Source organism: Spodoptera frugiperda, chromosome 31 (assembly GCF_023101765.2).
Source record: "Spodoptera frugiperda isolate SF20-4 chromosome 31, AGI-APGP_CSIRO_Sfru_2.0, whole genome shotgun sequence".
NCBI classification, from domain to species: Eukaryota; Metazoa; Arthropoda; class Insecta; order Lepidoptera; family Noctuidae; genus Spodoptera; species Spodoptera frugiperda.
The window spans coordinates 3319932-3336615 of NC_064242.1; the positions used below are offsets into that span (position 1 = coordinate 3319932).

Here is a 16684-nt window from a genome sequence, read left to right on the forward strand (position 1 = left end):
AACAGAAAACAATTAACTAAGGTATCTATAGGCGTAGATTTACATGTTTTTATTACTCACTGTCCACCAATTTATTAATTGATCAAAGAGTATGTATTGATCAACAGAATTGACAGATAGGATCGAACCCAGATGAAACGTTTCGCTTAAAAGTATTCTTGTGCGAACAGCAAAAGAGTGGAATGCTTTGCCAGAGTCTGTGTTTCCTGAAGTGCTTGTGCAATCTGCGCGTCTTTAAGTCTTGAGTGCATAGGTTGCTTATGGGCAGACATGCTTCATCGTTGGCTGCATCGTTCCTTGCCATCAGGCGAGATAGCGGCCAAGGGCCTACCCGTTAACCGTGAGAGAGACAACCAATAGTAGTTATCGTCTAGATGTAAGACTGACTTGAGTCAGTCTCAGCCTCTACATAAGGGGATTTTGTTTGGCATAATTGTCACGCTTTGCAGGTGCGTTGGAGATCGCAGAGATGAGGATCAGGCTTATAAAAGAACGCAACTGCCAAGTCTTTTTCACATAAAACTAGTTTTTTGAGACTATTATACAAATTCTTACCAATATTGACAAACCAATTGAAAAACATAACATCTTACATGCACTAGTTTTTTCCACTGACCAAACAATACACGTAGGCACCAAACATTTTCGCACCTTGTCGTGTCTGCCAAAAACTATGGACACAAAATGCTCTATGCCGAATACCTTGGTAGTTTCCCGTGCTTACAATGCCCTCATGGCCGACAATCACTGGGTATAAAACCAGCTGGCTGCTACGTCATGCTATCACTCCACCCCAACACATCATGATGATAACATCATCCAGTTTATTAGTACTAGCTGCTGTTGTTCAGGTAAGAATTAAAAATACTATAAAATAATAACAAAAAACGACATAATCTAAGGTCTGACAAAAAAACATTATAAATGAGAAAAAGAATATAAATTTCAGTGGCGCTATTTTTATATATTTCTAAGAATATCTTGTTAACTGAATAATATAAAGTGTTTAAATTTAAAAAACATAAATATTTGTACAATGTATTTCATAGATATAATATTATGATGTATGGTTTTAATTTAATCTTCAATTTGACTTGCCACATGGCAAATAGTAAACTTGTACTATGATTCAATAGTAAACGTTACAATGGTGATTAGCTAAAAAATCGCTAGCATTCTAAATGAATACGTAGAGCTATGTTATGAATCTGAATATATTTTCTGACTTCTGGAATGCCATCAAGCTATAAAATATAATCGACTTATAATAATAATATACAATATTAGTTTTTTATTAGGATGCTTTTATATTTCGTTTTATCTTTTAATATTTTTTGTAGTTAATTTTATGTATTGTATCATATTTTTATTTATTATTTTTGTTCTTTTTTAATTAGCTGTGACTAAACTTTGCTGCTGTGTCATCGGTGTGTTTATAATACATAAATATTCACATACACATCAGACTTAGAAATAGAACAACAAGATATGGATCACACAGAGTTATACCGTGCGAGGATCTACTCCGCAACACAATGCACAACAATTAGTTGCCTAGTTGCCTAGTCACTGCCCCAATAATGTTTTATTGTATTTATTTTATAGGTGCTATTCGCTCAAGAGCCTGCCTTCGAGTCTGGACCTCCAGAGCCATGGGGCCCTCCTGAGAAACAGACACCACCCCGCCTTGCACCAAGAATACCAAGAAACTGTTGGGCCCCTCCACAACGGGTAAACAAATGTTTTCCTTTGTCTTGTCTACTCTTCCCGCTGGGTCCATAACACCCCCTTAAGAGACTAATCATTTAACAGAAACTCGACTTACTCTTGAATTCAATTCCGATCGACCGACTTTGATATTGTAACGTACTCTTGAGTTTGCAACTCACTAGACACACTAGCGCCACATTGCATCCGTATTAAGTGGATCTTGAATGAACTAAATGGTATTGAGTTTGGCTTTATAATCCCTATATTCTAGAGACAATATTGACCCGTGATTTTGACCACTTCAATAAAGGGTTGTATAATGCTGACATTGAATCATTAATTGAGATTTTATTAGATGAACTTTAAAATAAACGATTACGTGCAAGTAACTGCAACTACTGTAGGCACAGTATGCACATTATGGCACTTAATGCCACTGTACAGTACACTTTTCACAAATTTATGTTGTGTTCAGTTCCATGTAATAGGTAGTAAGCCGTTTGCCATATACCGGGCATATACATAGAAGATCATAGAAGTTTTATAGTCCAGTCCAATAAGAGAATAGTACAAACAGGGCAAACAAGTCTTAAGTAGAAACATGCGGGATGAACACATAGTTTAGTAGTCTTCTAGCTAATAATATAATTGATAACGTAACAATAACTTGTATTACAGATAAATGTGTACAAATGCTGCCCCATACCTTCACTGTATCCAGATGAAGCCATGCAGAGCTGTGGTTTTGAAAAACTGCCCGAGGGTGAGGCACCGAAAAAAGCTGTCTATCGTCCCGAGGTAAGTTTTACGCGACATCTACTAAAGAATTTTACAATGTATATAAAACAATTTCTCGATGAGGTAGAAGGATAAGAACGCATATTAAGTGAAAATTAGAAATTTTATTATAAAAGAAGAAATCTCCACATGTTATTATTGTGAGCCCCATATAACCGAAAACCATTTCTACCTAGCTAATTTTATAAAGAGATTACTTAGTCATTATTCCTGAAATGTTCTTAATTAAAACTAAATAATATCTAATTTAAAAACTATATTTAGTTACATCTACGTATCGAACTTAAGAATCTGGGGCCTACTCCGGTTCTCGAATCCGTAGTTTCGTTTAATTTTCTTAATTTATTAATAGAATTACTTGAAATAACGTTTTATTTTTAATTTCATATCAAAAGTTATTTATTTATCTTCATTTCATTCGTTCATTTTTGTTCACGAAAGTTCGCAATAAATAGAATTGTAGGATACAATCTGCGAAGTTTCGTCCGAAACTTCGTTTTTCGTTGAATTAGAGTAGGCCCCCTGTTCACATCTGACGAAATATGCGTCGCGTAACACCAGAATAGACAAATGTATAGAAAAACAATTGACCGTATACACTCAACCGCCGAACCGGCGTCAAAATCCTACCTCTCTAAAGGTCCCTCTTATTCAGCAGTCGTAAAAATCCTTATTATATTCTATTATATAAAAATAAGTCGGGTTTTCTTTCCTGGCGGTATAACTCCAGAACGCACGAACCGATTTGTACGGTTTTGCATTCGTTGGAAAGGTCTCGGGCTCCGTGAGGTTTATAGCAAAGAAAATTCATGAGAAAATCAGGAAAACAGGAAAATTCATTTGTGGCCGAGTTTGCTATTATTGTATATGAATGCGCTTATCCTTAGTAAAAAGATTTATTTATTATGAACTCTAAAGCAGAAAAGTTTATAAAACGTTTATTTTTACAGGGTACATGCAAGGAAGGATATTGTGTAATGGAAAAGTTCAATCTACTTTTGGCAAACAAAAGCGTAGATTACGAAAAATTCGGAAACTATTTAGATAGTTGGGCGGAGGCGAACCCGGAGTTTGCTAAACCTATTAAACTAGCTAAGGAAGAATGTGCCAAAGATGAGGGACCCAAAGGCCCTCCAATCTGCGACCCTGACAGGATATTCTTGTGTCTGACCTCAATAATATTTTGGGTAAGTTTTCCATTACCTTTATGCAATAAACTGGCTGACGTAGATCACCTATACAATGTGATAGAGGTGAGACTTCTAACCAGTTAAGGTTGAGTATTACATCTAATTTTATCGACAAAAACAATAAAATGGGGGTTCCCCCTAAAATTTATAGCTATTTTAATATATTTGTTTACTTTATGTAATATCAACGTTTGTATGCGTCGTAGAAACAAAAAAAAAACGGCAAACGGTAGCTAATAACCTTGGTTAACTAATTCATTATAATAATATTGTTTTGGTGAGAAAAAAAAATTTTTTGAATTATTTTTACCGAAAAATCGCTATTTTTCAATATTTTCAATTGGGGGTTCAACCACCCATATTTTTTTGTCGATAAAATTAGGTGTAGCACTCAACCTTAACGGGTTAGAAGTCTCACCCCTATCACATTGTATAAATAAAGATTCATCTTCTAAGCACTACTGCATGCCGCTGGTGCAACCGCTTCCGCGGCAGAGACCCTCAAACGGCGTAAATATTCGAATCTAGAGATAACTACTGTTTTGAGCCGTTTAGAGTTGCAACACTTGGGCCATGGAGTCCCAGTGCGTATTATGTTTTTAAAGAAATTACCCATATGCTTATTTAAGTCCAGTTTGAAGGCGAGTCACGAGTCAAGGTTTTTAGGCAAAAACGAGGCCGGAAGAGTCTTTGGATAATTTACCCCCTAAAAATAAACTTATATGATTCTGTCTGTCAGAACATAGATACGTATATTCCTCTTATAGGTTCCAAATTTTGTTTGCACAACGGTTGGCGCGGTGGCTGGGCTGCCGGGCAAACTGTAGTGGGTTCGGTTCTCGTACAGAACAACTCTTTGTGAGGGCAAGGCTTTTACAAAAAAAAATACATATATATTTATATATTTTTTTTTTCTTTTCAGAATTGCGATCTTCGTGATGGAGAAGGTTGCAGTGCATTGCAAGAACACATGAATGAATGCCGACAGTACTATACACGCGTCATGGGCCCAACGGTAGATGATATGATAGTTCGTTAAAACACGAGTATCTTCGTGATCGATAGTCATAATGTAAAATACATACGAGTACTTATATTAGAAATATATTATTATTAATATTGTAAATATATCAAAGCAAAATTTTACGGAATCGTTAAAATGTGTTTTTATTTATATTTTACACTTTTATGTTCCTTTAACTTAGTGAGTGCAATTCTTTTAGTACGAGTTTGCTTTACGTTTAAAGTAATCGAAACGACAGCGTGTTCGGCGCTCTGATTGGCTGAAACTTTTGATACTCCTAATATTACTGGTAATTGTATTATTATGCCATTCCAACTTTTCTTACCCCTACAATTTCCTATGGATTTATAAAAAACTTACGGTAACTGTCTACGTCCAAACGACGAACAAAGAAAACTATTCACGACGCGGCAACGTCAAATGCGCCTATCGTTTTTGACGAATACCGTATATTAATTGACGAATGCTTCATTTGACGAAATGAAGCAACGTGGACAGTAGGTCTTAAATTGTTATATTTGGTCGATTGATCGGATCGTTATCTCGGTAACTAAACTTAACCAAGAAGTAAAAAGTAATGTAGGTTTCAAAAATAATTTAGGTGAGTTGTTGAGATTTGTAGCCAAGAATAAGGTAATAATATCCATTTTTTACGGTTGTAATGCGCATGATCGTATTAAAAATCACTTTAATAACACAAGGTGTAGACAATGATTTAAACGAAAATCATATTTATAGCCAACGTCTTGAAAATCAGAATTGCATAAACAGACATTCTGAAACAATTGAATACAGATAAGAATTTGCGTGATATGGTGGTATTTTCTCCACAATGCTCTCAAACGTCTTGTTGACAATCGTCATTCGCAGTCAGTTGTCACATAAAAGCAAGAATTCAACTTTGTCTTACATCAGTATTATTGTCACCGCATCATGAATCGGTACTTTTCTACTTTAGCCCTGGTATCAACTTTATTACAGGTGAGTTTAAAACTTTTTTTTTGAGGGGGAAAAATCATACAATTTGTCCTCTCACTTTGGACGACTCAAGAGGGACTGTCTTATTCTTACTGACTGAGACCCCCACCTACCTACCACTATCCACGTTCCTACTCCTGCATTTCAAACCGGAGCCCTAGTAAATCCGCTAGATATTCTGCAGCTCCGGATCAGGCATTAGCCCTACTGGGCCCCATTGAGTCTAAAAATACAATGACGTCTTTAATTAAAAAAATAATTCGAATCTTGACTTGATCGCCAAGCAATCGGGGCTCACATATCGGTAAGTGTTGTAACAAATTAAAGTTCTTTATGTTTATATTAAGTTTGTTCTAGTTACTGGGTAGTCAGACTTGTAAGTTACAAGTATGACTACAACATGACTACTACTGGTTGGTTACAAATTGTAACCAACCAGAACCGATCATAAATATTATTGAGAATGTTTTTATTGCACTTTTTATAAGTGAGGAAAAATCATCCAATGATTTTCTCGCCTTGGGCGAGGAGAGTGGGAGTATCAGGCTCTTACTGACTAAAAACCACCCCGTTCTTACTCCTGCTTTTCGAGCCGGAGCCCCAACTGCTACATTAATTAACTTTTATCCAGTGGTTATTTTGTGTATGATTTGCAGCTAGCATGTGGTTACACGCCACATGAAAGACAGTTCCCTCCCCGAGAACTAAAGGACCTTGGAATCTTCCATCCATATCAAGAACAAATACCAAAACATTGCTGGAACCGACCAAAAAATGTAATTAAATATTTTTCTCTATTTCCTCGTGTCACATAACCTTTGTTCAGCGTTAGACGACTTTGATAATAATGATGAGATAAAAGAGTACATTTTTAAACCTTTTCATTGATTTATCTATTCGGTTAGGTGACAGGTAAAACTATTGCTCATATACATTGAAAACAATTTAAGATATCATGGCATATGACATTGAGAATTTGCGACAAACTCACAAACCAGATAACATGAAGTTAAACTGATCACAATAGGCTCCTTGTTTAGCTTGAAACTAGTTCGTAACCTCGTTAAACAGTTACGATAATACATAAACCATAATATAACCTAGTTAAAGTTCATATTATTTTTACAGGTGGACATGTATAAATGTTGCCCAATACCCAGGTTGTATCCTGATGAAGTTTTGGACAGTTGTGGTATTGAGAAATTAATGGAAGATGAAGAATCTTCACCAAAGGGTAGCCCGTCGAAGGTAATCTTCTAAACAACATTAGTGTGCTTTTCCACCAGAGATGTGCTATGTATCTATGCTACGAAGATGTAAGCTAAGCTAAGCTGTGAAACTATGTGACCGTTTCCACTGATAGTAACCTATGTAACTGTGCAAGTCAGATGTGCTATGAAGTAACAGAAATTTTTTGAGAGCGTCTTCAAATATAGTGACGTTACTTATCTTTTAGGCACCTGTACTGAGCATTAACAATATTTAACCTTATATCTAGCTAATTGAGCAGGTATTTAAATGAGAACTCTGGCGTTTGTGTTTTTGAACATTAGCTTCCAAGAAAACTACACTACAACTACATTTATTTTAATTATTTTTAAAATATTGATTTAATTTCTTCTTACCAGCTCGCGTGCAAAGACGGCGTGTGTTTGATGAAAAAATCGAACCTGCTGACTGAAGACGATCGAGTTGATTACGAGAAATTGAGGGCTTACATCGACCAATGGGCAGCCGACAACCCGGATTTCAGTGAAGCTATTTTGGAAGCCAAAAAACATTGCGCCTACCGAGACAGTGCAAATCCCACAGAATGTGATGCAGATCAAATATTCGTTTGCTTGACTGCAAATATAATTTGGGTAAGTATGTTTAATTTGTTTTTGCTCTTAATCTTTCTTCTTCTGTGATTGATTTCTACCGTCGTTTAACCTTTAACTCAAAATTTAATAATTCTATCACGATGAAAAACATGACATGAGAATTATTGTAAGCGAAGTTTCTATTGTACCAGTAGCATTAAGAAAAAGTTAGAAGAATAATCTAAAATTATGTGTAGACCATGAAAAAAAATCAGTAAAAACAAATAATATAACATTTTAATGTAGCTGAGGCTACGTAACCAGCCAATTATTTAATAATTTAATCATTCTTTTCAGCACTGTAAATTCAAAGATTATCCTGAGTGCAAAGAACTGCAGGAACACATTGAAGAATGCAGGTCTTATTATTATCAGAAACAAGAAGACACATTGAAATCGAAGCCAGAAACTAAAACTCAATAGACATAACGAGTATAAATAGCAAATATTATAGAATTGAATTTTTACACATTTTAGCACAATGATTTTTAGAGAATGATCCAATGACTTTTTTTCACCTTAGGTGAGGGGAAAGGTAGTGTCAGACACTGACTAAAACCACCCCTTTCCTACTCCTGCTTCGAGCCGGAGTCCCGGTAACTCGCCAGGTCGTGCAGTTTTATAATCGAAGTCCATAAATTGATTGAAATTATATATTGCAATGTAAATAGTAATTATATAACACCTCAAAAGTTTTTCTTTTTAAACCTTGCCTAAACTTTCTTCTGTGTCTGGAATATTTTCCTGTGTCGTGGGTGCATTTATCAACATACACATTTCACACACCCATATTATTTGACACATTGCACAGCAACCAATTGCCCAGGCACCATATCTATTAAGAGTGGGAGAGCCATGTTTCAACACGAATGGGCAGGCTCGAACGGAGTGATACCACCACGGCCTCATAGAAAACCGACGTGAAACAACGCTTGCGTTGTGTTTCATTGTGTGACTGATATTACCAAAGGTCATATTACTATCCCCGAACCATTCACCGACATCATTTAAATTCCTAACCCTAACCCTCCCTAACCTAAAAGGCCGGCAATGCACTTGTAACGCCACTGGTGTTTCAGGTGTCTATCGGCGGATTTCTGTGAGGCCGTGGTATCACTTCGGTCCGGCCATACATATAAACACATTATTACAATTTTTTATTGTAAGTCAATGGTTCATCATATTCTACAACATATGGCGTACAAAATAACTACTTAACTATTAATCTACGTTTTTTCACATACAATGACACTACTAGAAGATGTTGAAATTTTTTAAATATTGTGATTTGAAACGTTCTACCAAGTCTATTTGGGTTGTTTCGTTTCCTAAACATTCTTCTATTACTAAAACAGATAATAAAAGCAGCGATTATGGCACACAGTGATCATTTGTTCGGCAACTGTCTTTCGATACCTATCATTAGCAAATTCAAGTGTTTTATTTAATTCCAGTTTCACAGTTCGTTTAATCGTAATGATAAAATTTACACTTTTCATCTCCTTTGTCTATAACGTAAGTATTTTTGTGATTTTGAGCAAGAGTGAATTTTAAGTTGTAGATTTTTACTTATTTTTTGAGTTTATTACAGGTCCTTGGTCAACGAGACGGCTTTTTACCACCAGTCCCAGAAAAATGTATTGGAACTACGGAATTGCATGTAAATAATAACACAATAGAATCATTATGAAAAATAATTTTTAAAATTTAAAATATCGCCATCTAGTGTTTCTATGGGGAACTACTACTAATGCGTAGAAAGAACGGTTGCTCAGTGTTTCGGGTAGAAACTGCAAGATGGCGTTTTGTGTAATTTCCTTATTTTTTTTAATAATAGTATAGAAACTGCTGCGTGTTCCCACCATTCTTTACACGTGAGGTTGCCAAGGAGTGTGGAGGAGTCATGGAGGTACTCTTCGTAGACCAAAAGAACAATGTAACTGGCTACCGAAGACGAGCCTTCGATGTGAGTGACTGACTTTTGTTTGTTTAAAAAATATATATTATTACTAATCGCGGTACTTAAGAGTCACTTAATAGAGATATAATAGAGAACGACACTTAATCAGTAAATTTCTCTGATTATGGCAGTGAGTGGCTTACTACCAACTTTACTGCCAAAATTCCCATTTTATTATACTTTTGCCGAATTACTTTACCGCATTATAGGTATATTATCAACTACCTTTTGAATATTGAATTAATGTTGTATGAATATGAAAATGTTTGTATTGAATAAATGAGTTTTGAATATATTTAATGTAATTTTGACAAAATAATGTAACATTCTTGTCTTGTAAAACATCTTTGTGTATCAAATAAGGCGATTTGTTTTGATTAAATTTGACTGTTTTCTAGTGCAATTACTGGAAATGTGTACTTGATAAGTATGGCCTCCTGGCCCAATATGGTGACTTGGATGAGCAGAAATTCTATGCTCATCTCGACCTCTGGGTATCATTAAATCCAATGTTTACTGATGCCATGACAGAAGCCAAATCATATTGTAAGGAAACCATAAGAATTTATCTACCTCTAGACCCCTGCGAGTTCTACCAGCTTCAATCATGCTTCAGAAATTATTTGAACGTGGTGAGTTTATTTTTAATAACTTCTAACTTAATAAAAAAAACGCTTGCTTTTCTTTGAATCTAGGTAAACACGAATGGAAGTGACATGAAATTATAAATCCTATTTTCTGCAAAAAAATGTTTAAGTGTGGGAAAGCCATGCTACAGCGAATGCTTCACTAATGGGCCGGCTCGACCGGAGTGATACCACGGCCTCACTGAAAACCGACGTGTGTGAGTAGGGTTACTGGAGACCCAATTACCCCCCTTTCTAATCTTCGCAATCCCCGACTCTCCAACAACCCTTAAATTCCTAACCCCCAAAAGGCCGACAACGCACTTGTATTCCTCTGGTGTTTTGGGTGTCCATGGGCGACGAGGATTGCTTACCATCGTTTACCGACTTATACCATAAAAAGCAAACAAATCTGATGATTCAGAATAATTTTTCGAGTGCCTAATGTAATTTTATATTTTTCAGGACTGTCCAGTCGTCATTCCTACTAAAGAATGTATTGAAAAGAAGGAATTCTACAGGGAATGCAGAGAATTCTATCATAAGAGGAAATAATTGTAATCAAACGAATTATTAGTAATAATAATGAATTGTTATAGTACCACAGTTTTATTTCCATGGTATTAGCTGTACTATTTAATTCAATGCAATAAAATATAAAGGGAAAACAAATATAAATAAATAAAAGAATCATGCAATTACTCAAAACATCGGATTTATTCTAATATTGAAACTAAAGAGAGTGAAATGACAATATTCCACGCTAACTTACTCGTACTTAATTACACTACTTAATTATTCGCTATTACAGTACAATTTATGCATACATTCAACAATAATTCATCATTAGCATTCCTTTATACACACATGATATGAGACAGAGTAGCGTACGTCCAGCCGTACAATACGCATTGTACCGTTTAACGAGCCTACTCTGCTGATACACTTATTAATACTGTCACGTAAATGCTCATAAAACAACTTTCATTATCACACGCACCAGTATTCCCTTATCACTTTCCTTTTAGGAATGTTATTTAAACTAAGCTAACAGTCTTTGTAACGCCTTCAAGGGAGAAGCCGGGGGTTGTACCTTCCAAAGTACAATATCATACCCGATGGGTTGTGCCTCACAAAGTAGAGGAAGGGCCGGTCGAACTTTAGGCGAGCTGGCAGCGCACTCCTCGACGGCAGACGAGCCTGTCTTGGCCTCAGGTGTAGAGGTAAATGCATCGCATCACCAACATCATGTGGATCGTGGAAAGCTCTCTGGTAGTCTCTCGGCTCATCCCAATCGTTCAGCCATCTGGCACGACGTCTCTGTGCTACACTTAATGTCTCGGGATACTCTTCAATATGATGTTGTTCTCCTATACCACCTTCACCGCAAGTAACAAATGTGTTCAGCTGAACCATGTCCGACAAGTAAAGGTCCTTCGAAGGTCCATTCAAGCCACCTAGATCAGCATGCTCTCCATCAAATAAGTCTTTTAGTCCCATCTTTTTCAGGCTCATTGACACGTTGAAAGTGGATTTGTGTGAGAATCTTGGGATTTGAAGTTCCAATCCTGTGCGAGGAAGTAAAGTACGTAAGACTCGGTTCCATGTGGGTGTAGTTGGCACAGCATCCAAAAGTCTTTCTTCAAGTTTTTCTAAATCATCGGCATGTACTACGTTTCCTTGTTGACCAGGCATTAAGAATAGTGTGCTGATAATGGAGTTAGTATTTCCTAATGCGGCTGCTGTTGCGTCGAGGACTGGATCGTATCCAGCCAAGAATCCTCTCTTGTAAACTACGGCTGGCACTGGAACGAGGCGACGTTGACGCACGTTGGGAGACACGACGAAGTACATCTCTCCATCCCGACCCTCCACAGAGGTGCCCGAGCAGTCAGTCTGAAACAGTAATTTATATCTTCTAAGTAATTTCCACGAAAATACCTAAAGAAAAGGCTTTTCATACATACTTAATATCAACATTTGATCAGAATGTCTAGAAACGTTTAAAACCATTTAAGAATGCAAAACAAAAGTTTTATCGATCATTAAGATTTGTCTGTGCATTGTTCAGTAATTACTTCTCTTGAAAAACATTTAAAATTAGACATATTACTCACCTCGAAAATATTGGCAGTAAAGGCGGCTAATGGTGGCTGCATCACGATGTTATTGGTCTTCATATACTCTGGAATCTTGCCCCAAGTATACCTCTTTACAAGAAGATTGGTCCTTCTCCTAATTATGTCGCTAATTAATTTAAAGTTTATCTCCTCAACATGGCCATTGTAAAAGTGTTGAGCCCTTTCTTTGTAGAAAGTCAGGATTTTTCCCTTATTTCTATCACTGTAGAGCTCTCGGATAAATGCAGAAACAGCTACTCCTGATTCTGGAGTTGTCTCAATTGAGTCAGAAATGTTTTTCAATGTGAAATGTGGGTTAAATGTAACCATATCGTCTAATTTAAGGATCTCGTTCATTTCTCCAGAAGTTGCTCCTCTAGCTCCCATGAAAATCATAGCTAACATTGAGAAAATAGAATAGGGAGATAATACAAAACTTCTCTTTTTGTCAATGTCATCAATCATTACGTTCCAGAATCTAAATGCTAGTTCGTTGGATAATTCCGAAAACCGAGCGATATCTTCACCTAAATCTTTTGTAGTTACTTCAAGTCCTTGGTTTTCTGTTGAAAATTCCAAAACAATATCTTTGTTCTCATTGTTATCTGGTATGTAATGGTTTTCAGATTTGATTTTGTCCTTAGGAATCTCATTGGCTTTTGGAGGAGAGAGTGTAGGTATGAGTTTCCAAGAACTGTTTCTCTCGCTGACTAACTCTTCTTCGTCAATATTCACCTTTTGTATTTTCTTCTTGAAGTCATCTACTTTTGGTAATGGTTCGGGGAGTTTATCTTTTTTGTTTGTACTAGATTTATCACCGAGATTAATTTTATTGAACTTGGACTGGCTTATTTTTGGTGGAGTAGGGGTAGTTGATGAGGTCGTTTCTACAGCCGGTGATGAGGAAGTAATTTCACCACTTGAAATAGTCTGTTCGTCGTTTTTAGTTGCCTCTACAGTTTTGTTACCATTTTTGGTTTCTTTGACTTTCTCATCGTTTTCTTTTACACTGTTCACATCAGACTTCGTGTCATCTTTACTGGTATCTTTATTGTTTGTCTTCGTGTCGTCTTCATTGTTTACTGGTTTATCTAATTTGTTTTTGTTTTCAGAAGAAACTTGTTCTATTTTATTTTTGTTATCAGTTGACACTGAGATCTGAACAAAATTATTATTATTATCGTCTGATTTTTCGTCCGATTTGTTTTCTTCTTTCTTATTTTCGACAGGTTTTGAAGTAGATGGGTTTTGATCTTGAACTTTAGCTATTTCATTCTTATTGTCATCTAAGGGCACACTAGCATTCTCACTTTTTACAGCTTCTTTTATATCTTCCACGTTATTTGTAGTTGAAATTACTGGTGCCTCAGTAGTTGAACTTGTATCTTTTTTCACTTTATTAGATATTTCTGAACTTGTCTCAATACTCAATACAGGACTTTTCGTCGTACTATCCGAAATTTCCTCAGTTGTTGTAACTTTAGTATCTTTTTCGGTAGTCGTTTTAGAACTAACAATCGATTGTGGTGCCTCATTTGCTACTTGAGACAGTAGATCACCCATAGACTCGCTCAGAATTGGATCGATGGTTGTTTGTTCAGTGGCAGCCTCAGTTGTGGTAAATAACTCTACTTTTTGGATATTGTTGATAATTATGTTATTTTTATCATTTTCGGTTGAAGTTTTTGTTGATTCCGAGGTTTTAGTTTCAGTTGTTGTCTTTTCAGTCTCCTTTGACGGCACTTCTGTAAATGTATTTTCGTTTTCTTTCTCTTTATTTTCTTCTTTATTTTCATTCTTATCATGGGGGTCAAGTGTAGATATTTTAACAAAATTATCATTATTAGTATCAGGAGTTGCAGTTGTTTTAATTTCAGTTTCATTTCCACTGCCAGATGGTATGTCCATATCCAAAACCTCTTTGCTTTCTAAATCAAACACATTTACTTTAGTTGTATCTAATAAATTGTTTGTCGTTGGGAGTGGTTGAAAACCTCCACCAAGGTCAGATGCTATTTGACTAATACTTTGAGCAACATCGAACATGGGAAGCAATGGTTCAGGTTCTCTCTCATATTCCTCATTTTCTGAAGGATTATTTTCCATTTCATTTATATTCTCAGAAGATGCAATTTCTGTAGACGATACAGTCGTTGATGGTGATACAGATTGAGTTGTAATAGTAGTAATATTTAATTTTTCATGTTCTTGATCTTTAACTGTGCTTGGAACATTTGTTGTACTTATAACCGGCTTACTAGTAGTCGCAAATGTTTGAATTTTAGGGATTTCTGTAGTTGTAGTTGTTGTGACAGACCTTTTCGTAGTGCTAGAAGCTATTTCTGGTTTACGTGTAGTCCGATCAGTTATATATTCGACAGTAGACACTGGAATGAAGGTGCTGATCCTTTCAAATTCTATTTCATTTTTCTCAGTTGATGAAACTGCATTAGCATTTGGCTGAATTTGGACTTTGGTATTTTCAGGCTCTTTATCTGGCAAAACGCTTACACTGTGTTTCTTTGTAGTGACTTCTGGTTTAGCTGTAGTTACTTTCGTAGTTGTAGTAACTGGTTTTGATGTAGTTTGTTTTGTAGTTGTAGTGGTCGGGCGAGGGCTTGCTGTAACTTTAGCTGTGGTAGCGGTAGGGCTTATTCTGGTTTCAACATTTACTGTAGTCGGTTTTTTAGTAGTGGTTGTGGAAGTTATAGGTTTTTTGGTAGTGGTGGTGGTAGTTGGAGCCTTAGTTGTAGTTGTGGGTTTTTTAGTTGTAGTAGTTGTTGTCGTTGGTTTTTCAGTTGTCGTCGTCGTCGTTGTAGTTGTGGTTGCTTTTTCTGTTGTAGTTGTAGGCTTACGAGTTGTAGTTGTAGGTTTACGCGTAGTTGTTGTAGGTTTACGCGTCGTTGTTGTAGGTCTACGGGTCGTAGTTGTTGGTTTACGAGTTGTAGTTGTTGGTTTCGGCGTAGTGGTAGTAGTTGTTGTTGTTGTTGTAGTAGTCGTACTTGTCGTAGTTGTCGGTTGTGGTTCTTCTTTAGATTCTACTGTTGCAGGTAATTTCTCAGTCACTACTTTATCTTCTACTTGAGTGGTAGAACTACTAATGACTTGGTTAGTGCCTTCTTTGCTTAGAGAGTTTTCCTCATCTTCAACATTTTCTTCTAAAGTTTCAGTTTCTGGTGTTGTAACTGAACCAGACGCTTTGTCAAGAACGATGTCAACTCCTGTATTACCGAAAATTGAGGGTAAAATCAAACTCCAGGAATCGGAAACGTCTGGTGTGTCCAAAGTAGGCTGGAGCATGGGTTTGTTTTTATGGGCTTCCATTTGCGCTTTGAGGACATTTTGTACGTTAGTAACAACACTATGAACTTTAGTGTAAGGTGGTTGGTTGACGTTGAAGGATACTGTTGGTTGGTTCTCATTGGCGAACGTTACTAGGCCTTCAGCTTCTTCTCCTGCAGCGACGATTGCTTGTATTTCTTCAAGAGTCATCAGCCTCTTGACAAGTTCTCCAGATTCGTCGAATGTGTAGAACTCGTAGCGGTCTGGTGTCAGGAGATTCACGGGGCTACCGACGGTGGCCGGTACATTGGATGGCGGTGGCAGTGAATTCCCGACGGCATCAGCGACGAACGGTAGCTTGTTGCGTCTGAAATCATTATAAAGAATCTGTTAATGAATAGTATATAATATGACATTATTTCTGTAATACAAAAGGGAAGAGCATATTTATTAAGGTATTTTTTAACTAAACTAGATAGTGTATGTAGCGAAAACTGACCTGTTATCGTTTTTGTCAGCCAACACGCAGCTGGCTGCGAGCACCAAACAGAGTAGAGCTCGCATCTTCACCTCCCATACACTCACCATGCACCTGGAACTGAGAGAAAAAATACATCATCTACTACTCCTATAAGAGCATTATAAAATCACTATACTTGGAATTTTTCACAATTATATTTTTCATTTTGTCATATACCATAACAATATGTACTTAGATAAAACGAATCAAAGTTTAGGAGTAAGAGCAAATGCGTCACTTCTGCGTATGAAATGTACCCAGAAGTGACGTCACGCGATATTTCAAATCGATATATCATCGAACGTATTTGTTTCGATAAGAAAAAAAAACTTCTTATATTTTAAAATAATCTACAAGACGGACATTAAAATAAAAATTAGCCATCTACCCTATTATTTTCCTTACGCAGTCTCCATACTCTTTCAGATACATTCTTCTAATAAACATATCTATAAGATAAACAAATGTACATATTCTAATCACTCTCCTACTCTGATTAGATTACATATAGGAACATATTTATACACAAACACAATCGGTATCGCAAACAGTATGGTCAATATTGAACCATACATATGAAGTGCAAAAACCAACCCTATTGTTATGGCATAAGG

General features: G+C 36.3%; 3 protein-coding genes across 4 annotated transcripts in view; 2 read left to right on the forward strand and 1 right to left on the reverse strand.

Moving 5' to 3' along the window:
* Positions 1-686: 686 nt before the first annotated feature.
* On the forward strand, positions 687-7997 carry LOC118276292 (uncharacterized). The gene is made up of 11 exons (XM_035594548.2): positions 687-851; positions 1606-1731; positions 2389-2508; positions 3459-3695; positions 4621-4732; positions 5324-5355; positions 5638-5703; positions 6357-6476; positions 6829-6948; positions 7329-7562; positions 7860-7997. The coding sequence occupies exons 1-11, from the start codon at positions 726-728 to the stop codon at positions 7983-7985; spliced, it is 1419 nt and encodes a 472-aa protein (XP_035450441.2). The 5' UTR covers positions 687-725; the 3' UTR covers positions 7986-7997.
* Positions 7998-8918: 921 nt separating this feature from the next.
* Positions 8919-10809, forward strand: LOC118276087 (uncharacterized). The gene is made up of 5 exons (XM_035594250.2): positions 8919-9077; positions 9154-9222; positions 9400-9528; positions 9921-10154; positions 10614-10809. Exons 1-5 carry the CDS (start codon positions 9039-9041, stop codon positions 10701-10703), a joined length of 561 nt encoding a protein of 186 aa, XP_035450143.2. The 5' UTR covers positions 8919-9038; the 3' UTR covers positions 10704-10809.
* A 37-nt stretch (positions 10810-10846) lies between these two features.
* LOC118276086 (uncharacterized) overlaps positions 10847-16684 on the reverse strand; it is an 89882-nt gene continuing 84044 nt past the window's right edge. For both annotated transcript variants that reach the window (XM_050707346.1, XM_035594249.2), the window contains 3 exons: positions 16050-16148; positions 12266-15917; positions 10847-12044 (listed from right to left, as the gene is read on the reverse strand). In XM_050707346.1, coding sequence (XP_050563303.1) covers positions 11217-12044; positions 12266-15917; positions 16050-16138 — 4569 coding nt within the window. In that variant the 5' untranslated portion in view covers positions 16139-16148 and the 3' untranslated portion in view covers positions 10847-11216. The remainder of the gene's footprint in view (positions 12045-12265; positions 15918-16049; positions 16149-16684) is intronic.

Excerpts from the sequence above, each read along its gene's own strand:
- LOC118276087 (XM_035594250.2), top strand. The coding sequence starts at position 9,039 with ATGATAAAATTTACACTTTTCATCTCCTTTGTCTATAAC. Across the intron at positions 9,223-9,399 it reads TTGGAACTACGGAATTGCAT|TATAGAAACTGCTGCGTGTT; the intron begins GTAAATAATAAC and ends TTTTAATAATAG. Across the intron at positions 9,529-9,920 it reads ACCGAAGACGAGCCTTCGAT|TGCAATTACTGGAAATGTGT; the intron begins GTGAGTGACTGA and ends ACTGTTTTCTAG.
- LOC118276292 (XM_035594548.2), top strand. The coding sequence starts at position 726 with ATGCCCTCATGGCCGACAATCACTGGGTATAAAACCAGCTGGCTGCTA. Across the intron at positions 1,732-2,388 it reads GTTGGGCCCCTCCACAACGG|ATAAATGTGTACAAATGCTG; the intron begins GTAAACAAATGT and ends CTTGTATTACAG. Across the intron at positions 2,509-3,458 it reads AAGCTGTCTATCGTCCCGAG|GGTACATGCAAGGAAGGATA; the intron begins GTAAGTTTTACG and ends TTATTTTTACAG.